The sequence below is a fragment of the Callithrix jacchus genome, chromosome 5 (assembly GCF_049354715.1).
Source record: "Callithrix jacchus isolate 240 chromosome 5, calJac240_pri, whole genome shotgun sequence".
NCBI classification, from domain to species: domain Eukaryota; kingdom Metazoa; phylum Chordata; class Mammalia; order Primates; family Cebidae; genus Callithrix; species Callithrix jacchus.
The window spans coordinates 3,611,656-3,633,792 of NC_133506.1; the positions used below are offsets into that span (position 1 = coordinate 3,611,656).

A 22,137-nucleotide genomic window follows, 5' to 3' on the forward strand; every position below is an offset into this window, starting at 1 on the left:
GTGGCTCAAGCCTGTAATCCTAGCACTTTGAGAGGGTGAGATAGGCGGATCACAAGGTCAAGAGATCGAGACCATCCTGGCCAACGTGGTGAAACCCTGTCTCTACTAAAAATACAAAAATTAGCTGGGCGTGGTGGTGTGCACCTGTAGTCCCAGCTACTCGGGAGGCTGAGGCAGGAGAATTGCTTGAATCTGGGAGGCAGAGGTTGTAGTGAGCCAAGATTGTGCCACTGCGCTCCAGCTTGGCGCCTGGCGACAGAGTGAGACTGTCTCAAAAAAAAAAAGGTGTGAACAAGACCACCACTCCACCTGATTTACATAAATGACTCAGTGGTGTTAAAACTCGCACTCTGAATGAAGAGACCCCCAAACAGGCTTCATGTGAGCAACATGGCTATTTATTCACCTGGGTGCAGGCAGGCTGAGGCCGAAAAGGGTGTCAGAAAGGGCGGTGGGATAGGAGTTGTTTTATAGGTTTGGGGTTGGCAGTTGAAAGTTACCGTTTAAGGTAACTTAAGGTTTGGGAAAGCTGGGATTGGGTCATGGCCAGCACTTTGGGAGGCTGAGGTGAGTGGATCATGGGGTCAGGAGGTCAAGACCAACTTGACCAACATGGTGAAACCCCGTATCTACTAAAAATACAAAAATTAGCTGGGTGTGGTGGCACACACATGCTTATAATCCCAGCTACTCAGGAGGCTGAGGCAAGAGAATGGCTTGAACCCAGGAAGCAGAGATTGCAGTGAACCGAGATCGCCCCACTGTACTCCAGCCTGGGCAACAGAGCAAGACTCTGTCTCAAAAAGAAAAAATGAGCCAGGCACAGTGGCTCACGCCTATAATCCCAGCACTTTGGGAGGCTGAGGTGAGTGGATCATGGGTTCAGGAGGTCAAGACCAACTTGACCAACATGGTGAAACCCCGTATCTACTAAAAATACAAAAATTAGCTGGGCATGGTGGTGCGTGCCTGTAGTCCCAGCTACTCGGGAGGCTGAGGCAGGAGAATTGCTTGAACCCAGGAGGCGGAGGTTGCGGTGAGCCGAGATCGTGCCACTGCACTCCAGTCTGGGTAACAACAGCGAAACTCTGCCTCAAAAAAAAAAAAAAAAAAAGCCGGGCGCGGTAGCTCACGCCTATAATCCCAGCACTTTGGGAGGCTAAGGCGGGTGGATCACAAGGTCAAGAGATGGAGACCATCCTGGTCAACAAGGTGAAACCCCCGTCTCTAAAAATACAAAAATTAGCTGGGCATGGTGGCGCGTGTCTGTAGTCCCAGCTACTCGGGAGGCTGAGGTAGGAGAATTGCTTGAACTCAGGAGGTGGAGGTTGCGATGAGCTGAAATTGCGCCCTTGCACTCCAACCTGGGTAACAAGAGCGAAACTCCGGCTCAAAAAAAAAAGAAGGGCTCACTAATCTAGGAATGAGAGGAAGGAATGGCAAGAGCAAAGGACCTGAAACTTGATAAAGCACAAAGTATTATACTTGAGAAACCAAGAGAAGGCCATTGTAACTAGACCTTTTTATTTGTGGGTCTGAACCCATAGGTGGTTAGTTACCAGTACTAAAAAAAGGACAGAATATGCTAGAGTATATTTATGCATATTTTAAGAATATATTGTGATGATATATTTGAATTTGTATACCAGGTTGCAAATGTATTTCTTCTTATTATTTTTTTTTAAAGACGGGGTTTCCGCCGGGCTTAGTGGCTCTCACCTGTAATCCAAGCACTTTGGAGGCCAAGGCGGGCGGATCACCTGAGGTCGGGAGTTCAAGACCAGCCTGACCAGCATGGTAAAACCCCATCTTTAATCAAAAAAAAAAAAAGAAAGACGGGGTTTCACCATGTTAATCAGACTGGTCTTGAACTCCTGACCTCAGGTGATCCGCCCACCTTGGCCTCCAAAGTGCATGGATTACAGGCATGAGCCACCACGCCCAATCACAAATGTATTTCTTGTTGTGGGTAATGGTCGAAAAGTTTGATTGCTCTTCATACTTCCCGGTAGCAGGAAGACAGGAAAATTGAAAACCACTGGGCTAAAGTTTGGTAAATGTAGATGGACAGGGGAAGGAGGACATGAAATTATAGTTTTCCTTTTTTAAAAATATCTTTTTTACTTAGAATAATTTTAGATTTACTGAAAAGTTACAAGGATAGTAGAGTTATAGATCTATTGCCAATTTTCCTCTAAAAAGTCTTATGTAAAACTATGCTAATTTGGCTGGGTGTGGGAGTACACCTATAATCCCAGTACTTTGGGAGGCCGAGACTGGCAGATTGCTTGAGCTCAGGAATTTAAGACCAGCCTGGGCTCTGTCTCTACAAAAAAATGCAAAAATTATTCAGGCATGGAGGCGCCCACCTGTAGTCCAAGCTACTTGGGAGGCTGACGTGGGAGGATTGCTTCAGCCTGCAACATTAAGGCTACAGTGAGTCATTATCACACCACTGCATTCAAGCCTGAGTGACACAGTGAGACCCTGTCTCGAATAACAAAAGGTTGGGTGCAGTGGCTCATGCCTATAATCCCAGAACTTTGGGATGCTGAGGTGAGAGGATCACTTGCAGTCAGGAGTTCGAGACCAGCGTGGCCTACATGGTGAAACACTGTTTCTACTAAAAATGCAAAATTTAGCTGGGCATGGTGGTGGGTGTCTGTAATCCTAGCTACTTGGGAGGCTGAGGCACAAGAAGAGCTTGAACCCTGGAGGCAGAGGTGGCAGTGAACCGAGATGGCACCACTGCACTCCAGCCTGAGCAACAGAGCAAGACCCCGTCTCAAAAAACAACAAAAGAAAAACAATGAAGAAAACTATGGTACATTTGTCACAACTTAGAGGTTAACATTGGCATATTAGTGTTAGTGAAATGTGATTTTTAAAAATTATTATTTCAAATTTTTTTTTGTAGAGACTGGGACTATGTTGCCCAGGCTGGTCTTGAACTCCTGGGCTCAAGTCATATTCTTGCCTCTTGGCCTCCCAAAATGCTGCGATTACAGGCATCAGGCACTATGCTCAACTTAAACTTCAGATTTTATTTAGCTTGCACCAGTTTTCCTAATGTCCTTTCTTCTGTTCCAGGATCCAACCCTGAATATCACATTGCATTTAGCAGGTTTTGTTTTTAATGGACTATGTTATACCTACACAAGAGTGTATATAAAGTATAGGTTTGTTTTAACAGTGTGGCCTGCTTTTCCAACTTGCTGTTCTTGGCATGCTGGGCTAGCACCAGCCCAGTCTGCCACACAAATTACAAAAGGTTGTTGGAATTGTGAGAATTTCAACTCTGATTTTTTTTTTTTTTTTTTTTTTTTAAGACAGAGTTTCACTGTTGTTACCCAGGCTGGAGTGCAATGGCTCGATCTCGGCTCACTGCAACCTCCGCCTCCCAGGTTCAAGCAATTCTCCTGCCTCAGCCTCCCGAGTAGCTGGGACTACAGGCACACGCCACCATGTCCAGCTAATTTTTGTATTTTTAGTAGAGACGGGGTTTCATCTTGTTGACCAGGATGATCTCGATCTTGACCTCATGACCCACCCACCTCAGCCTCCCAAAGTGCTGGGATTATAGGCGTGAGCCACCGCGCCCGGCCTGATTTTTTTTTTTTTTTTAAGAGGTAGGGTCTTGCCCTGTCACCTGGGCTTAAGTGCAGTGGTATAATGATAGCTCACTGCAGCCTGGAACTCCTAGGCTCAAGGGATTCTCCTGCCTGCCTTTAACTCCCAAGTAGCTAGGACTACAGGCTGAAGCCACCACATGTGACTTTTAATTAGCAGGGGAGTGAAGTTCAGGGGCTAGGTCCAAAGCAGCTTGAGAATAGCTTTACTATAATAAAATAATACTATAGTGGAGCTGTGGAGGGGTTACAATGGATTGAATTTTTTTTTTTTTTTTTTGAGACAGAATCTTGCTCTGTCGCCCAGGCTGGGGTGCAGTGTCATGATCTTGGCTCTCTGCAACCTCCATCTCCAGAGTTCAAGCAATTAATTCTCCTGCCTCAGCCTCCGGAGTAGCCGGGACTACAGGAGTGCACCACTCGGCCCCGTAGAGACGGGGTTTCATCATGTCTGGTCTCGAACTCCTGACCTCGTGATCTGCCCTTCTCAGCCTCCCAGAGTGCTGGGATTACAGGCGTGAGCCACCGTGCCTGGCCTTTATAAGTTTTTGTTTTGTTTTGTTTTTTAAGACAGGGTTTCACCATGTTGGTCAGGCTGGTCTTGAACTCCTGACCTCAGGCGATCCGCCCGCCTTGGCCTCCAAAGTGCTTGGATTACAGGCGTGAGCCACCACGCCCGGCCTATAAACTTTGAAATGGGAAAAAATGACCAGGTTTTGACTGTTTTGTCAGGATATAATAACAAGCCACCAAGTCGTGGTCCATTTAATCCTCGAATCGCTTCGAGGTAAGCACAATTTGGTCCTTCCGCGGAAACTCGAAGACGTGAAGCAATTTCCGCAAAGTCTTGGAGTGAAGGGCCAAGCTGGGTACTCACACCCAGCCCACGCGGTAGCGTCATTCGCCCAAAGTCGGGCTTTTGCGCAAACTGTCCTGTGCAGGAACTGAATATACCCTCTTAGCACAAACACCGGCGACTTCCGGGAGCTCGCCCGAGAACTTCAGCGCGCTTGCGCCGCCTAGTGACGTCAACAAGTCCGCCCCGCCCCCCTCCGGAACGCGGAGCCGCTGAGCGGGCCGACGGCCATTTTGTGAAGCGGCGAAGGAGGTGGTGGCTGCCGCGGGTTCCGGGCAGCCGTTCGGGCTGGGGCTGTCGGCCGCGGGGCGGAGGCACTCGCGCGGGGGGTAATTCGGGGTCTGGGTTCTGGTGCCGCGCAGCTTTCCCTGGTAAGACTCCCGCAGTCCCTGAACGGGCGGGGCTGTGCGGGGCTTGTGCCGCCCCTTGGTGGCCTGGGGCGGGGCCTTCGAAGGCCTTCGAGCCCGCGGCAGCTGGCGCCCCACACAAAGGGTCGGGGCAGGGCTGAAGGGGGTCCGAGGTGCCACTTACGCCTGTGAGATCTGAGAGGATGCAAGGAGGACGCAGGAGAGCATGAGCCTGCGTACCGCAGTGGGGACGAGGCCATAGCGAGGACGCCCCCGTGGGCTGGGAGGGGGCAGGCCCGAGCTGGCTGGCTCAGCGGCCTGCGAGCTGACGGGGACCGCAGTGAAAACACGCCTGCATTCCGAATCTGGAAGACTTCTTGTCTTCCGCCGGTGGAGCAGAGGTTGTAACGACGTGTCTGCCTGGAGGTGGGGAGATAATCGTAGTGAGGACACTTCCTCCACCCGATGGGAAGGGGGCCTTGGTGGCCTCCCGGCAGAAGGGGACCCAGGTCACACCTGTGGGGAGGAAGCTGTGGTCGGTCCACGGCGGTGAGTTCAGGCAGGAAGCCTTACCACCGGCCGCCTTAGTTGCCTGAAGGTGGAGGGGGTTGCAGTGAGACGCCCACGAGGTCCATTGCTGGGGAGGGGCTCGCTCGAGGGTGTAGCCGTTTAAGAAGCCGGCGTCTGAAGCTAGGATGTGACGGGGTGGGGTGAGCACGCCTCCCGAAGCTCAGAGAATTCCAATAAGATGCCAGGCCTTTGGTTCCCCCAGTAGGGAAGGGGCTGCTGTGAGCAGCACTTCCGTGGATCCCTCGGGAGAGGATTCTGCAGCATTTCAGGAGAACGAGATCCAGTGGGCCGCGGAGGGTGGCTGGTTTCGATGGAGAGTTAATTGAGTCTTTCCGAAGCTTCGCTGCGTTAGTTGGCAGCCACGTGAATTGGGCGGTGGGAGGGACTTCGAGGATCAGGTTAGTGAGGAGGATGGACGCCAGAGCGGCAGGCTTAGCTGCTAGGTTGTAAACGTATGGGCTTTTTGTGTGCCTCCAACGTGTGCCTTATAACGACAAACTTGAGGGGCTCCGGTGAGGGTTACTCAGTATTAAGTGCTAAGCATTAATTCATCTGGGTGGTGTCATGCTGAGAATTGCAGACTTTAAGAGATTTCTGGGCCCTAAAACCCTTCTTGGCTCCTGGATTCCCAGAGATAACCTAATGTAAATTGAGGAAGTTGGTAGGGACCGTTTTATATTATTCAAGAATAGGGTATAACCTGGAAAAAAATGTGATGGCAACTGAAGGTTTGCTGAAGGGAGAGGCTAGGCTTGTGACTGCAGTATTTCTTTTAGTGCTTCTTGCTTGAATGGTTTGAAATGGTGTAATTTTTGCAAAATGCAGTCTTAGCAACAAGAATTGCCTGGGACCTTGTTAACTAGTGTATATTGGTAATGCATCTCAGAGCATTTGCAGATGAAAAACTCAAGTCTGGACACGTAGGGGTATCTCGTACAAGACTGGTTGTACTTGTTTTTGAAATTTGGTAGTTTTGATAAGAATGGAGGATTTCTGAATTTAGTGGAAAGTGTGCAGACACTTTCCAAGAATATAAAAAGAAGCTGGGAAGAACTGTTACAGGTGGTTCAAATAACGTTATGGTAATTCATGAAGAAAGTGAAATGTTTGGCGTGTTTATATAAAACAGTTAATGAAGATGTGCTTAGTATATATTATTGGACAGATTTTTAATAAAACAGGGAATGCATTTTTATATCACATATATGCTCGATTAACTGTTGATTACTTTGTTTATGGATTGTAATGTATAATTTTCATTTTCCTTATATTCAAATCTGTTAAATGAAAAATGTGAAGCTTTAGAAATAATCGTGTAGTTACCTGCAACGTATTGTTACATGCTACTACCAGTACTTTGGGCTTCTTTCACCTTCTTTGACATGTCAAATGTTTTGATGACTGAGTATTGAGAGTTTGGGAGTTGTTAGTACAATTTTTAGATGTGAAACTTGATTTTGTGGGCCAGCGTGTTCCGGTGCTGGAATCCAGTGACAGTGTTGATAGTTTTTACTCCATTTTGCAGAGAGCCACTCTGTCATTCATTTTGAATGAATTGTTTTCTTCTGTAGATGTTGTAGGAAGAACCAAGTGTCATTAGTTGGTTGCACAAAAGATGCTTTTAGGCATCCCTCTCTAAAATGCAGAGACTGTTGTCCACTTTTATATCTTTTTTCTGGACCACGAGTGCTGAATAATAAATGTTCATGGACTAAAGGAACATTGTTAGATGTTTTCTACTAAACAAAAAATAATTTTATCAAAATTACAGTTTTATCAGATTTTACTACCACACACATGTACGTTTTGGTTTACACAGAACTTAAGTTTAAAGTCAGCTTTTAAGTCTCAAAAACATAGTGAGGGTGAATGTGGTTGGTTAGGTTAGAAGTATAATTTTGCTTTGAGATGAAAATGAAGGTAGTGAACATTTTTGTTGGCATTTGGGGGGACTGAGAAATAAATTTTTTGACAGGAGGACTATCTTACTTAGAAATGTCTTTTCATTTGCTGCCTTTAAGTACGGAATGGAGGTTAATGGAAAAATTGAGTAATGCATTATAAAAAGTATACATCTCTATCATTGTCAGAATAATTTTTCATTAAGAATGATCCCAGAATTTGAAATATGGTACCTTTGGGAATGGGGAACAAAATCAAGTGGCTGAAACCGTGGTTGTTTCATAATGTTTACTATAAAGTGATTATACTGTTCTTAGCATTGTGCCCGTTGTGATTGGTTCTCTGTTGCTCATCTCTGAGGTGAACATTTGAGGGGTTGGTTGGTTCTTTTGGATCTGAAGAAGCTAGCTCTGCTGTACTCTGGTTCTTGTTGATTAAAGTGTGATGACCAAACAAAGTTAAAGTTCACTTTTGGATGTTTACTACCAGATGAAGAGTGAAAATAGTCGTTTTAGTTGTGCCTTGACTTCTTGATAAAGAGATTTGTTCTGAGACATTTTATTCTGAAATTTCAAGTGATTAGAATAGCTAGTAAATAATAAAGTCTGTCTTGTCATAACTATGCTAAATTTTTGTAGCAGATACTTGTGATTTGTGCATGCATCTGGTATTTTGTCAAGTTGAAGCAAGTCTTTATGTTAGGACTGATTCCTAACATGAATGGAAAACATACAAAGCCATCTGCTGCTTTTAGATCTTGTGAAATATATCAGTGACTTTAATGATCAATCAGGCCCATTTTCTCCTTCCCTGTAATTATGCTGTATGTATGGATAGCATATGTATTTTAGATGTTTTATTGTACAGTTACTATTTTAGTCTTATCCTTCTAAAATTCACCAAAGCTTTAGGTGAATGGAGTGGATTTTTGAAAACCTGCATTCAGTTACTAGCTGACATTTAGAATACAGGAATGAGTAGTTTCCTAGAAAACAGTGACACACTTCTGCTGAATTTTTGTGACAGTTACAAAGTGAGGTGTCAAAACAAATAAAAGTCTATCAGTTCTGTTTCCATCTACCTTTCCCTTTTGAAGAGGTATAATACGAAGGATTTTGAAGTTCTGACTTCTAGCATCAACTTTCTGCATATTTTTCCTTGGTATGGGGTGGGATGGAGATTCCCCTTTGCTGAAATATAAGAGAATCATACATTTCTTATCTGGATTAATTTTGTGCTTTAAGTTGTACACATAAAGCTTGAACTAGGCATTTGCCAAATTCAGCTGGGCCTTTTAGCCTTGCCTTGTAGAATGAAAAATTTCTTCCTTTTAAATGTAATTTTTGAGGGCCAGGCACGGTGGCTCATGCCTGTAATCCCAGCACTTTGGGAGGCTGAGGCGGGTGGATCACGAGGTCAAGAGATCGAGACTATCCTGGTCAACATGGTGAAACCCCGTCTCTACTAAAAATACAAAAAATTAGCTGGGCGTGGTGGCGCGTGCCTGTAATCCCAGCTACTCAGGAGGCTGAGGCAGGAGAATTGCCTGAACCCAGGAGGAGGAGGTTGCAGTGAGCCGAGATCGCGCCATTGCACTCCAGCCTGGGTAACAAGAGCGAACTCCATCTCAAAAAAAAAAAAAAATGTAATTTTTGGTAACCGTTTAGAAATTTTTGAGAGTGGAGCTGGTGAGTTCCCTTTGAGCTTAACTGGCTGACCCCACATATGTCCTTCTCAAGATGAAATACCGTATCTTTTGAGTTTGGAAGGGAAGAGGCTGAGGAACCCGTTTACATTATATTCAGGCATATGCCCTGGCCCCACAACTGACCTTTTGAATTGGAATCTCCAGTAGGGATCAAATGTTTATTACAAGTTCTAGAAACAGGCCGGGCACGGTGGCTCAAGCCTGTAATCTCAGCACTTTGGGAGGCCGAGGCAGATAGATCACGAGATCAAGAGATCGATATCCTGGTCAACATGGTGAAACTCTGTCTCTACTAAAAATACACAAAATTAGCTGGGCATGGTGGCACATGCTTGTGATCCCAGCTACCCAGGAGGCTGAGGCAGGAGAATTGCCTGAACCCAGGAGGCAGAGGTTGCGGTGAGCCGAGATCACGCCATTGCACTCCAGCCTGGGTAACAAGAGCGAAACTCCATCTCAAAAAAAAAAAAAAAACCAAGTTCTAGAAACTAGAAAGTTACCCTGTTATGTGGCTTCTGGAGTCAAACCTGTACATAAATATTGCAGTAATTAATGCTCTTGCTCATTGCTTTACTTGAAGCAGGTTTTTTTTCTGTTTCACATTTCCCTTTGTGGCCTGTTAGATAAAGTACTAGCTAGGGCTTTTAAATGAGTAATTTTTAAACCCCTTAGACTTAATTAGGCTAGGCCAGGTTCAGTGGCTCCCACTTGTAATCCCAGCACTTTAGGAGACCCAGGTGGGTGGATCACTTGAAGTCAGGAGTTTGAGACCAGCCTGGATAACATAGTGAAACCCCATCTGTACTAAAAATAACAAAACTTAGCCAGGGGTGGTGGCGCATGCCTGTAGTCCTAGCTACTCTGGAGGCTGAGGCGTGAGAATCGCTTGAACCCAGGAGATGGAGGCTGCAGTGAGCCAAGATCACGCCACTACACTCTAGCCTGAGCTACTGAGCAAGACCCTGTCTCCAAAAAAAAGACTTAATTAGGCTAGATTTCTACAACATAAAAAGATTAGTAGAATGCGCTAGGCTTTTGAGTATATTAATTACATATTTTCATAGCTTTTTGTGGCAAAACAATCTCACTGTTCTTGAGCGACTTGAGTAGTTGACTAGAAGAAATATGTTTTACTATTTGGTGATGAATATTAAAGTCACTAGTTTTATTTTGGTCTTGGAAGATATTAATTTAAGATGAGCATCATTCGGATAAATAGTCATTGGTAATCTTAATTCTGAACAGTGGAAAATTTCTCCTCTCTCCAAATTAAAATGTGACCTCTAAAAAAAATTAAAAATGATCTTTGAATATAGTTGTCTAGGCATTTGGTCATATATGCTTGTTACTTGTTTATAACTTCAGTAGTTCCAAGACAGTGGAAGAGAAGTGACCTGTTTTTACTTTGGGATATACTCTTAATATGTCAGGCATTTTTAGGGTTGGTTTTTTTGTTGTTGTTGTTTTGTTTTTAATTTTTGCAAGTTTTTTGGAACTGTTGTGTCAGGAAATTTTCCTTCATATTTTGTTAATATTTTGAGCTCCAGTGGAATTAGCCCTTAGAGCAATAACTCATACTTCATTTGTTTTGTGATGTTGAATGCTATTTTGGTGCAAAATAAAATGTAGTCAAAGAATAATTGTAGTAATTTCCATGAGTACCCTTGAATTGCTGTCTTAAGTTGTCCAAGAATTGTTATTGTGCGAACTTGTTTTTTCATCACAATTTGGTGAGAACCTGGGGAAATAGACTTGTGTTAACAGAGTTTTCTGGATTGATTTAATTATAAAATGATCAAAGCAATTAGCTATGAAGCTGAGCTCTATGATTTTTTAAATTTTCAGTTGATTCATTATTGGGCTAAGTTATAACACTTGCTGTATGTAAATATATAAATATTTTGAGATACTCAAATTTGAAAGCAATACCAACTAAAAGCACGTGTGGGATTTTGTTATGGTGTCTTTCCTTTTTTTTTTGATATGCATTCTAATGAAGTACTCTGGTGGTTTCAGACTCGCCTTCGTAATGTACAGTGTGGCCTGTGCGTGTTGTTTTGTGTTTCCTGCATTGATTTTTGCCTCCGTTTATTCTCTATTGCAGTCTAAAAGTTGGTTTTAATTGGTTGCCCACAGGATTGACTTGGCCTCTACTTCTTGTTAAGAAAATACATCTCTTGTTTTATCAGGTAAGAGATTTTGAATAGAGAGTTTGTTTTTATACAAAATAAAATGAGATAGCTTATTAAGAAATAAAACAATATATGTAGCAACTGTGTGTGTGTGTGTGTGTGTGTGTGTGTGTGTTTTGACGGAGTCTCACTCTGTCGCCTGGGCTGGAGTACAGTGGCACGATCTTGGCTCACTGTAGCCTTCATATCCTGGGTTCAAGCAATTGTCTCTTAGCCTCCTGAGTAGCTGGTGGGATTATAGGCACCTGCTACTACATCTGGCTAATTTTTTTGTATTTTTAGTAGAGATGAGGTTTCATCATCTTGGCCAGGCTGGTCTTGAACTCCTGACCTTGTGATCCACCCACCTTGGCCTCCCAGTGTGCTGGGATTACAGGCATGAGCCACTGTGCCTGACCAGTGTGTTTTTTTCTTTAGAAGTTTATCGGAGGGATGGGGGAGGGATAGATTGGGTACTTTGAACAGTTGTTCCTTCCTTTGGGGGTCAATTTTATTTATATAGATGTATTTCTCTTGCTGTTTTCCTGATAGGTAGTAAGTTAGCTGTTATATTCCTTTGCAGCATTTTAGACTGATTACAAATACAGGTGCTCCTTATTGTCATGTTTATTTATATTTCCTAAAGTATAGTTATTGGGTCACATGTTTTAGAGTACAGATTTTAGACTTTATTTATATATTTATTTTTTTGAGACGGTTTCGCTCTTGTTACCCAGGCTGGGGTGCAGTGGCGCAATCTCGGCTCACCGCAGCCTCCGCCTCCTGGGTTCAAGCAATTCTCCTGCCTCAGCCTCCCGAGTAGCTGGGACTACAGGCGCGTGCCACCATGCCCAGCTAATTTTTGTATTTTTAGTAGAGACGGGGTTTCACCATGTTGACCAGGATGGTCTCAATCTCCTGACCTTGTGATCCACCCTCCTCAGTCTTCCAAAGTGCTGGGATTATAGGGGTGAGCCATCGTGCCCGGCCACAAATTTTAGACTTTAAATGAGACCTTAGTGAGAGGAATCTAACTCTCTTGTTTAAGTAAATAAGATAGGCCCAAGTTAGGTTGAAATGAGTTAGCTGTCAACAGTTACTTAATAACAGAATAGCAGGTGTTATTTCATATTTTTTGGAAGCTAGAAACAGTTTTCCTCATCTGATGGCTCTATGAATAAATCTTGTATTTTACTTTGGTTTAACATTCAGCCCTTTTCCAGCTGATAATCTGAGGCAGATTTTCAGTAGAATATTCTCATATGTACCTTGTACAAACTTGCAGTAAATCCCTACTCTTAACAGAAAATGGTTTGAAGCTTAACTGTATATGTCATTTTAGTCCTGTGTTGAAGTTTTGTGTTCTTGGGACTATATGGAGTTTTATTGCCCCAATGCAGACTAATGTCTCTCTTTCTCAAGTTGTTTTGAGTACATGGATTGCCTATAATGTTTCCCCTATACAGAGCGATTAAGCATTTTTTGCTATTGTAATTTTGCATATAGCCACATATTCAAGATTCAGCAAGGAATGTGAATTTAATGACTTGTAAACTACTTGATGAACCTCCTTATAGGCTGCTAACTAGTGAATGAGAAAATAGACTGTTGGTGTGATGTTTTTTAGTGTTAATTTTTCTTGTTGACTCTTGAAGTTTGTAAATGAAAAGCTTCCGCACCCTCTCCAAATTTCTAGTGCTTTATCATGGCCTCACAAAAAGCATTTTCTGTTTGCTAGTCCATTTTTCTGGATTAAATTTGAAGGTGGCTTTTATTTTTGTGTGTTTGTGAGAAAACTGTCAAAGCCAAACAGTTTGTTTCTTGTTTGTATACGGCAGTCGTAATATTGAGAGATAATTACAGATTTTGTTGCATTGAATTAGTATTTATATAATATTTGACATTGAAGAACTGCTTTCATGGAGTTATAGAGTTCTCAGAGCTAACAGCAGGAAATCTTCTCCCTTCTAATGTTCTTATTTGAAAAGTGATAAAACTCTTCATTAATTAAAAACCTTTCTGAGGGTCATAGAGCTGATTTTATAGGCTTATATTTAAAAGTTGACCTCACGCCTGTAATCCCAGCACTTTGGGAGGGCGAGGTGGGTGGATCACCTGAGGTCAGGAGTTGGAGACTAGCCTGAGCAATATGGTGAAACCCGGTCTCTCCTAATACAAAAAAAAAAATTAGCCGGGCGTGATGGCACCTGCTTGTAATCCCAGCTACTTAGGAGTAGTCCGAGGCAGGAAAATCACTTGAACCTGGCTGGAGGTTGCAGTGAGCAAAGATTGCGCCATTGCACTCCAGCCTGGGCAACAAGAACAAAACTATCTCAAAATAAATAAATAAAGTTGAACCCAGGTGGAGGTTGTAGTGAGTGAAGATTGTGCCATTGTACTCTAGCCTGGGCAACAAGAACGAAACTTCATCTCTAATAAATAAATGTTGACTTTTCAGATGGATTGGAAAACACACTATTGTTGACCACCTTAATTTCAAAGTAATTTGTTTCCCAGTCCCAATACTTTGGTTTGTGTTACTTTACAAAGGACTGCATTTAGATTTGCTCTTTGAAGCCTTTAGAATTAAAATACTGAAATTTGAGAGGAACATTCTTTTTTGGTCATACCAAAATAGGCATGGTCTAAGGAGATGAGTTAATATCCAGAGATCCTACGGGAATTGCCTAGATTCAAGACTGTAACAACCACTGAGTAATTCACACCCTAGTTCTAAACAAAAACAAAAAATACTTCCTTTTTATTGTCAGCCCGCTCTTAGGGGAAAATAATACTTTAAAAAAAATTTTAAATAGAGGGTGTGGTTATTAAGCATTGGACCTGAGTTTTAATTAAAATAGTCACAGTGAATGGCGCTATACCATGTTCTACCTTTGGGGGTAATGAAAATAGGTGATTCAGATTTTGGCTATCCTATTCAGTAGTTCTTTTGGCTTCTTAGTATGTATTAACCTTGTTTATAATAAATAATTCCATATGTAGTTTTATATAATCTATAAGGCAATTTGAAAAGTTTTAGGATGAATAAAATAATGGAACCAACCAGGTGCGGTGGCTCACGCTTGTAATCCCAACACTTTGGGAGGCCAAGGCAGGCGGATCACCTGAAGTTAGTAGTTCGAGACCAGCCTGCCCAACATGGTGAAACCATGTCTCTACTTAAAAAAAAAAAAAAATACAAAAATTAGCCAGGCGTGGTGGCGGGCGCCTGTAATCTCAGCAACTTGGGAGGCTAAGGCAGGAGGATTGCTTGAACCCAGGAGGCAGAGGTTGCAGTGAGCCGAGATTGTGCCACTGCACTCCAGTCTAGGCGACAGAGGGAGACTCTGTCTCGAAAAATAATAATAATAATGGAACCAATTCTCATTTAATACTTGAATCTACTTTTAGTCTTAAGTATTTATGATTCATTAGTATTCTACTTTTCTGCTTCTGTTGGATTTTGAGACTGAGCTCTATAAAATCACACTCTGATAATTCCGTGAACTTATCGAGTATATAGGGAAGATGCTAAGCCAATTTTAAATATTAATTTTCATACATCCTTTACATGTTTTTTTCCCTAAAGATTGTTAAATTTTGTTTCCTGATTTGACTTGCACGTTTTAAATCTTACTTTTAAATCTTTACTGAATGATTAGTGGTCTGAATGATATATATGGTGATTTTACTGTCTACGGTTGTTTTTTCTTGAACCTTTTGAGTCTTGGGACTGAACTGTTTCCAAAATTAATGCATTCTGGAAGTTGAAATTGTCTAGGTTTTACCTTGTAAATGGCATGTAATGTTCAGTTTTTAGAATATCTAAATTAAAGACATTGCCTCTGATAGCTTGAGGGAATATTTGAGGGCCTAATATGGTAGCTGGTCATTCATGTAGCTAAAAACTTGGTGTGATAAACAGGAGTCTGACCTGGCCGTTGCCTTTTCTCATCTGCAGGTGTGTGTGGTTTCAGCGCAGCATGGCTGTGGTCATCCGTTTGCAAGGTCTCCCAATTGTGGCGGGGACCATGGACATTCGCCACTTCTTCTCTGGATTGACCATTCCTGATGGGGGCGTGCATATTGTAGGGGGTGAACTGGGTGAGGCTTTCATCGTTTTTGCCACTGATGAAGATGCAAGGCTTGGTATGATGCGCACAGGTGGTACAATTAAAGGGTCAAAAGTAACACTGTTGTTGAGTAGTAAAACGGAAATGCAGAATATGATTGAACTGAGTCGTAGGCGTTTTGAAACTGCCAACTTAGATATACCACCAGCAAATGCCAGTAGATCAGGACCACCACCTAGCTCAGGAATGAGTGGCAGGGTAAACTTGCCCACAACAGTATCCAACTTTAACAGTCCTTCACCCAGTGTAGTTACTGCCACCACTTCTGTTCATGAAAGCAACAAAAACATACAGACATTTTCCACAGCCAGCATAGGAACAGCTCCTCCAAATATGGGGGCTTCCTTTGGGAGCCCGACGTTTAGCTCAACTGTTCCAAGCACAGCCTCTCCAATGAACACAGTCCCGCCGCCACCAATTCCTCCAATTCCAGCGATGCCATCTCTGCCACCAATGCCATCCATTCCCCCAATTCCAGTTCCTCCTCCAGTACCTACATTGCCTCCTGTGCCTCCTGTGCCCCCGATTCCTCCAGTTCCTTCTGTGCCACCCATGACCCCACTGCCACCCATGTCGGGTATGCCACCCTTGAATCCGCCACCTGTGGCACCTCTACCTGCTGGAATGAATGGCTCTGGAGCACCTATGAATTTGAACAATAACTTGAACCCTATGTTTCTTGGTCCATTAAATCCTGTTAACCCCATCCAGATGAACTCTCAGAGCAGTGTGAAGCCACTTCCCATCAACCCTGATGATCTGTATGTCAGTGTGCATGGAATGCCCTTCTCTGCAATGGAAAATGATGTCAGAGATTTTTTCCATGGGCTCCGTGTTGATGCAGTGCATTTGTTGAAAGATCATGTAGGTCGAAATAATGGGAATGGATTGGTTAAGTTTCTCTCCCCTCAAGATACGTTTGAAGCTTTGAAACGAAACCGAATGCTGATGATTCAACGCTATGTGGAAGTTAGCCCTGCCACAGAGAGACAGTGGGTAGCTGCTGGAGGCCATATCACTTTTAAGCAAAATATGGGACCTTCTGGACAAGCTCATCCCCCTCCTCAGACACTTCCCAGGTCAAAATCGCCCAGTGGGCAGAAAAGATCAAGGTCAAGATCACCACATGAGGCTGGTTTTTGTGTTTACTTGAAAGGGCTACCATTTGAAGCAGAAAACAAACATGTCATTGATTTTTTTAAAAAGCTGGATATTGTGGAAGATAGCATTTATATAGCTTATGGACCCAATGGGAAAGCAACTGGTGAAGGCTTTGTAGAGTTCAGAAACGAGGCTGACTATAAGGCTGCTCTTTGTCGTCATAAACAGTACATGGGCAATCGCTTTATTCAAGTTCATCCAATAACTAAGAAAGGTATGCTAGAAAAGATAGATATGATTCGAAAAAGACTACAGAACTTCAGCTATGACCAGAGGGAAATGATACTAAATCCAGAGGGTGATGTCAGCTCTGCCAAAGTCTGTGCTCACATAACAAATATTCCATTCAGCATTACCAAGATGGATGTTCTTCAGTTCCTAGAAGGAATCCCAGTGGATGAAAATGCTGTACATGTTCTTGTTGATAACAATGGGCAAGGTCTAGGACAGGCATTGGTTCAGTTTAAAAATGAAGATGATGCACGTAAGTCTGAACGCTTACACCGTAAAAAACTTAATGGGAGAGAAGCTTTTGTTCATGTAGTTACCCTAGAAGATATGAGAGAGATTGAGAAAAATCCCCCTGCCCAAGGAAAAAAGGGATTAAAGATGCCTGTGCCAGGTAATCCTGCTGTTCCAGGAATGCCCGGTGTGGGACTGCCCAGTGCAGGACTTCCCAGTGCGGGCCTGCCCAGTGCAGGACTGCCTGGTACGGCGATAACCGGCGCAGGACTGCCTGGTGCGGGAATGCCCAGTGCAGGAATACCTAGTGCAGGAGGTGAAGAGCATGCCTTCCTGACTGTAGGATCAAAGGAAGCCAACAATGGGCCTCCATTTAACTTTCCTGGTAATTTTGGTGGGTCAAATGCCTTTGGGCCACCAATCCCTCCTCCAGGATTAGGAGGGGCCTTTGGTGATGCTAGGCCTGGTATGCCTTCAGTTGGAAACAGTGGTTTGCCTGGTCTAGGATTGGAGGTTCCGGGTTTTGGAGGTGGACCAAACAACTTAGGTGGGCCATCAGGATTTGGAGGGGGCCCTCAGAATTTTGGAAATGGCCCTGGTAACTTAGGTGGTCCCCCTGGCTTTGGAAGTGGCCCTCCTGGTCTTGGAAATGCCCCTGGGCATTTGAGTGGGCCACCAGCTTTTGGGCCTGGCCCTGGCCCTGGCCCTGGCCCTGGCCCAATCCATATTGGTGGTCCCCCTGGCTTTGCATCTAGTTCTGGAAAACCAGGACCGACAGTAATTAAAGTGCAGAACATGCCCTTTACTGTGTCTATTGATGAGATTTTAGATTTCTTTTATGGCTATCAAGTAATCCCAGGCTCAGTGTGTTTAAAATACAATGAAAAAGGTATGCCCACAGGTGAAGCCATGGTGGCCTTTGAGTCTCGGGATGAAGCCACAGCTGCTGTCATTGACTTAAATGACAGGCCTATAGGTTCCAGAAAAGTAAAACTTGTATTAGGGTAGCCATTCACATTATTCTTTATAGGTTAGATCTTCATATTGCTGTGATTAATGCATCCAGATTGTTTTCCTAGTATTTCCAGGTTAGAACCTGTGGATTGTTTCAATTGCATATAGCTTGGTTTCCATAACATAGAGCATTGGTTGACTGTTTACAGAAGATTCACTCACCAGGATAAACATTGCTGTATGTTACAGTAAAGCTATTTGGAGAGAACACATGAATGATTTTGGCATACCATAGAGAAACCATTTGTAAAACTCAAATGACCACATAAAGCTTATCAAGGAGTCTAGATTGGTCTTATTTTATACCATATGGGATGATGAAAATAGAAATGTCAGTAGAACTAATTGAGGGTGCTCTTGCCAGCTGCTGAAAAATAGAAGTTGGCTACTCTCAGAATTTGGTTTAAAGCTGGACAGATTTACTTTGTCATAGGGTAAAGCTTTGTCTAAAGTCCTCATTTTCTTTTAAAACTGAATAAAATTTCTGTATACAGATTCATTGTATGTACTTTTATTGCTTCTTGAGGGTCCTTGCTGTATGGACCGTCCTGCTTCAGAAGTTGCTGCTTTATTTGTCTAATTGACTCATTTGTAATTGAGCAGAACTGTTTTGTTGTTCTTTTTTTTCCTAAATATAAAAGTCCACACTTGGTTTGTGCTATAACCTCGAACTTTGATTTCCAGTGTCACACTTAAAACTGTGTGGAATAAGACTTTTGCCGTAAAAATAAACTATGGAGTCCTTTACCTACCAGAGCCTTTTTGGTTTGACTGCCATGTTTTAGGATAGTCAGTTTAAAAATTGTTCATGTTGTTTGGATGGTATCAAAACCCAGAAACCACTTTTAATAATGTGTTTAAGATACTTGATTTGAAGTCCTATTCATGATGGACTAATTGTACTATCAATTTTCTCCTGTCCCAATTTATGTGAAATTTTGGCCTTTAAGTAAAAGAAGGGCCCATTCATAGGAAAGTATTATATCTAGGTTTTTAAAACTGAATTTGAAATTACCTTTGTTAGCAATAGTATTATAGAATAAAAGATCCATATGCTGGTTCATAGATTGATATGTGTTTAGTCCTGTTATTTTGGAGGCTTTTTGTTATAGTTGTTCGATCAGGGGCCTGTTTACTAAAATCCTTCATACAGAGTACAAGTGCAGCTGCCAGAGGGGAGAAAATTGACATTCTTGACCCTTTCATACTCTCTTTGGTGTACAGGACACTAAGGCAGGAGGACCACATGAGTTCTGGTTGGTTAAGTGTCCTTCTCATGGAAACACTTGCTTTATAAGGCTCTAATTATGCTTACTTTCCCTAGTCAGTGCTCTAAAGATGTGTCACATTTTATTATAAACAATACAGAAGGGGAGATACTTAAGATGGTATGAAAAACACATTTTCTCACTGTCATTAAAGGCTCTAATTATGGTTAGTTTCCCTAGTGAAAATGCTCTGAAGATATGGCACATTATATTATAAACAATACAGGAGAGATAGGTGAGAGATATCATGAAAGACAGTTTATCTTTAATGGCCCCTTTGCCTTGATTTGAAATATCCCCAACATTTCCTACAAATCAGTGTACTTACAAAGGGGTTAATCTTTTAAAATAAGTATTTCCTATTAAAATATATACATCTATATACAGTGCCTTTTTGGTGTTGGGAGTCAGTGGAACACTGAAATACAGCGGTCGTGTAATTTATAGTTAAGAGTGGCAACAGTTTTTTTGATAAGATTTGGAAAGGCTTTTTATCACTACAATCTTAGAGGATTGACAGTACAGGATTTTTGTTTAAGGGAAAGATTGTTTAGACTCCAGAAGAGGTGACTGCGTTGTGGGTCTTTGGATAATTCATGAATACAAATTTGCTTTGACAGATCACTAGATACTGCCTCCTCAGCTTAAAAAGCAATATAACGTTTGTATATGCTGTTTTAAGTTTCTGTTAAGTAATAATTTATCATTCCAAAGACAATGCAAAAAACTTCAGCACTGCTTGAGAGTTATATTTCAACCACAGATACTTTCCCCGTTGGAAAGCTATTTTCATTTTAGAAAAATGGGTTGTTTGACGATGAAAGTCTTTTATCTTTTTTCACAATTTATTTTGGTTATATGTTCGTACATTCTTATTAAATATTTCATACACTATTGCAACTACTTTGTTATTTAACTACATCTTAGATAAATGCTGAAAAGGGAAACTTGATTTCATTGTTCATCTAATAAGAGCAGTTTGTGTAGAAATTGGAGAGAACTATGTTTTATGTGAATCACAACAGTGCTCGTTGTGGAATGTATTAAATGCTTTGCCCTCTGGAACTTGATTTTTGTGTATCTGAGACTTATTAACAGTGCTAACTGCTAAGGATACTGTTTACCTTGTTCTGGGCATTAGAGTTTCAGTTTTTAAAAAATTCTTGAAAATGTATTCTGTGAAACTATTCATACCTCTCTTCCTGCGAATTTTCTCCTAAGAACTAGGTTTGGGGTAGGAATGAATTTACAGTATTTTCTCATTTGCTTTGTATGGTATGAAGGATTTGTAAAGTTTTGCTCAAAGTTGTGTGCATTTGTAAACCTATCATGATATTTTCAATTTTATGTGTAAATTTTATTGTCTGTTTTTGGTGATTCCGACATTAATGGAAGAGAATATTTTCCATTAGGTTTAATTTTTTTCCCCTCTCCCTTCTGATTTTTTTTTAAATTGGTGTTCATTTTTCTTTTGATTTAAAGGATTAGAGAAATTTACAAATGTATGTCACAAATAAGCAAATTTGTAAACTTTTCTGAACTTTAGTGAAACATTTAGTTCACAAGCATAATTTGGAGTTGTGTTCTGGGTTTACACTGTAGTTTGGATATACAATTATTATTAGTGGCTTTTTAAAAAATGAAACAGTGTTAAGTGAAATGTAGTTCCTAGCTTTGTACTCCAAGTTGTCAAAGCATCAACAATGAAAATTCCATTAGGAAACTTTTTATTTAAAATTTAAGTTAGTAATTAATATTCAATGTAGTTAAGGGCAGTCTTAACCCATTGGATGAAAATCTAGGACTATATGGAAGTAAGCAAACATACACATTTTTAGGTGGAAAGAGTCAATCATGCATAAAAATGAGGATACATGAAAGCCTTAAACTCCAGCTCCCTTTTACTGGAGTCTGTGATTGTGTACAGGTATGGGTCAAGTGTGTAAAAATAAAATCTCATCAATTTTAAGAACACTCGGGAAATGAGTAAAGAAATGTAAAATTGCTGCTAGTCAAATTTTTTGGAAAGAATTTCTAGAAGTAGTCACTTTAAAAATTATTTTCCACCCTTGCAAAATTGCCACATTTAAATTGTTTTACTGGCATTTCTATAGTAGTCCAGACTTTAGAAACTAAACACAATAAAATGGCTTGTTGCCGATATGGCCACAACATTGCCAGCAAATACTGCCTTAGCATCATTCAGCAGAGGTTTTTGTTTATAAAGATGAAGTCTTGAATACTGTTCAATAAACTTGTCAAAAAATAAAACAGGCTGATGCTTTTAATGCTTTAACTGCACAAAAGTACGTTATTGAGCTATAATATCTTGTCAGGATTTTTTTTTTTAACTCTTGAAAATATTTTATGCCTTTGGAAAGGTAGATTTGGTCTTCTTGGAGAAGTAAAAATTGTTGCTTATCCTTGCCTGCTAATGCTGAAGTGTCAAGAGAAGAGAGGATACTTGGAACTGCAGGGAGGAAAGTTGATTCTAGTTCAAGTCCATATTATCTACCTTTTCAGAATTTTTTGTGTGTGATGTGTTGGCAAACAAAGCCCTTAAAAAACGTTGAAAACTTTTTATCTTGAGAGAGTGTAGCTTGTATTAGAATTTGGATACCCAGCATGTTTTAGACATACATAATTCCAGGTAGTAGCTGAGTCTTTATTAAGTAATCAAGGTTTGACTAAGCAGTGGACAAATCACTGAGTGAAATCAGCTGCCTACAGATACCCAGAGTGGCCTTTACTTTCTGAAAGGGCTGGACTGTGTGATAATATGTCGTCTTTTCTTGTTCAGGAGAGATCAGTGAGGTAATTCATTGTTACCTGCTTTCCAGTGTTTTACAGCAAGAAATAGTTTATCAGTTACGTGCATCCTCACTAATCTCCCAGACGTAGAGCTTTTATGGGATA

The 22,137-nt window shown here is 41.7% G+C and overlaps 1 protein-coding gene across 23 annotated transcripts in view; it reads left to right on the forward strand.

Moving 5' to 3' along the window:
• The first annotated feature begins 4,715 nt into the window (after nucleotides 1-4,715).
• LOC100389040 (RNA-binding protein 12) overlaps nucleotides 4,716-22,137 on the forward strand; it is a 40,511-nt gene continuing 23,089 nt past the window's right edge. For 4 of the 23 annotated variants that reach the window (XR_004743831.3, XM_078371003.1, XM_078371006.1 and 1 more), the window contains exons 1-3: nucleotides 4,716-4,856; nucleotides 11,117-11,201; nucleotides 15,145-16,961. Coding sequence is in view for 7 of the 23 variants with exons in the window: in XM_078371003.1 (XP_078227129.1) it covers nucleotides 16,947-16,961 (15 nt within the window). In the remaining 16 variants the exon portion in view is untranslated. Of the gene's footprint in view, nucleotides 4,857-5,110; nucleotides 5,259-11,116; nucleotides 11,202-15,141; nucleotides 19,023-22,137 lie in introns of those variants that run through there. The other 19 variants (XM_003732783.5, XM_035302773.3, XM_078371010.1 and 16 more) reach the window with 12 other exon arrangements.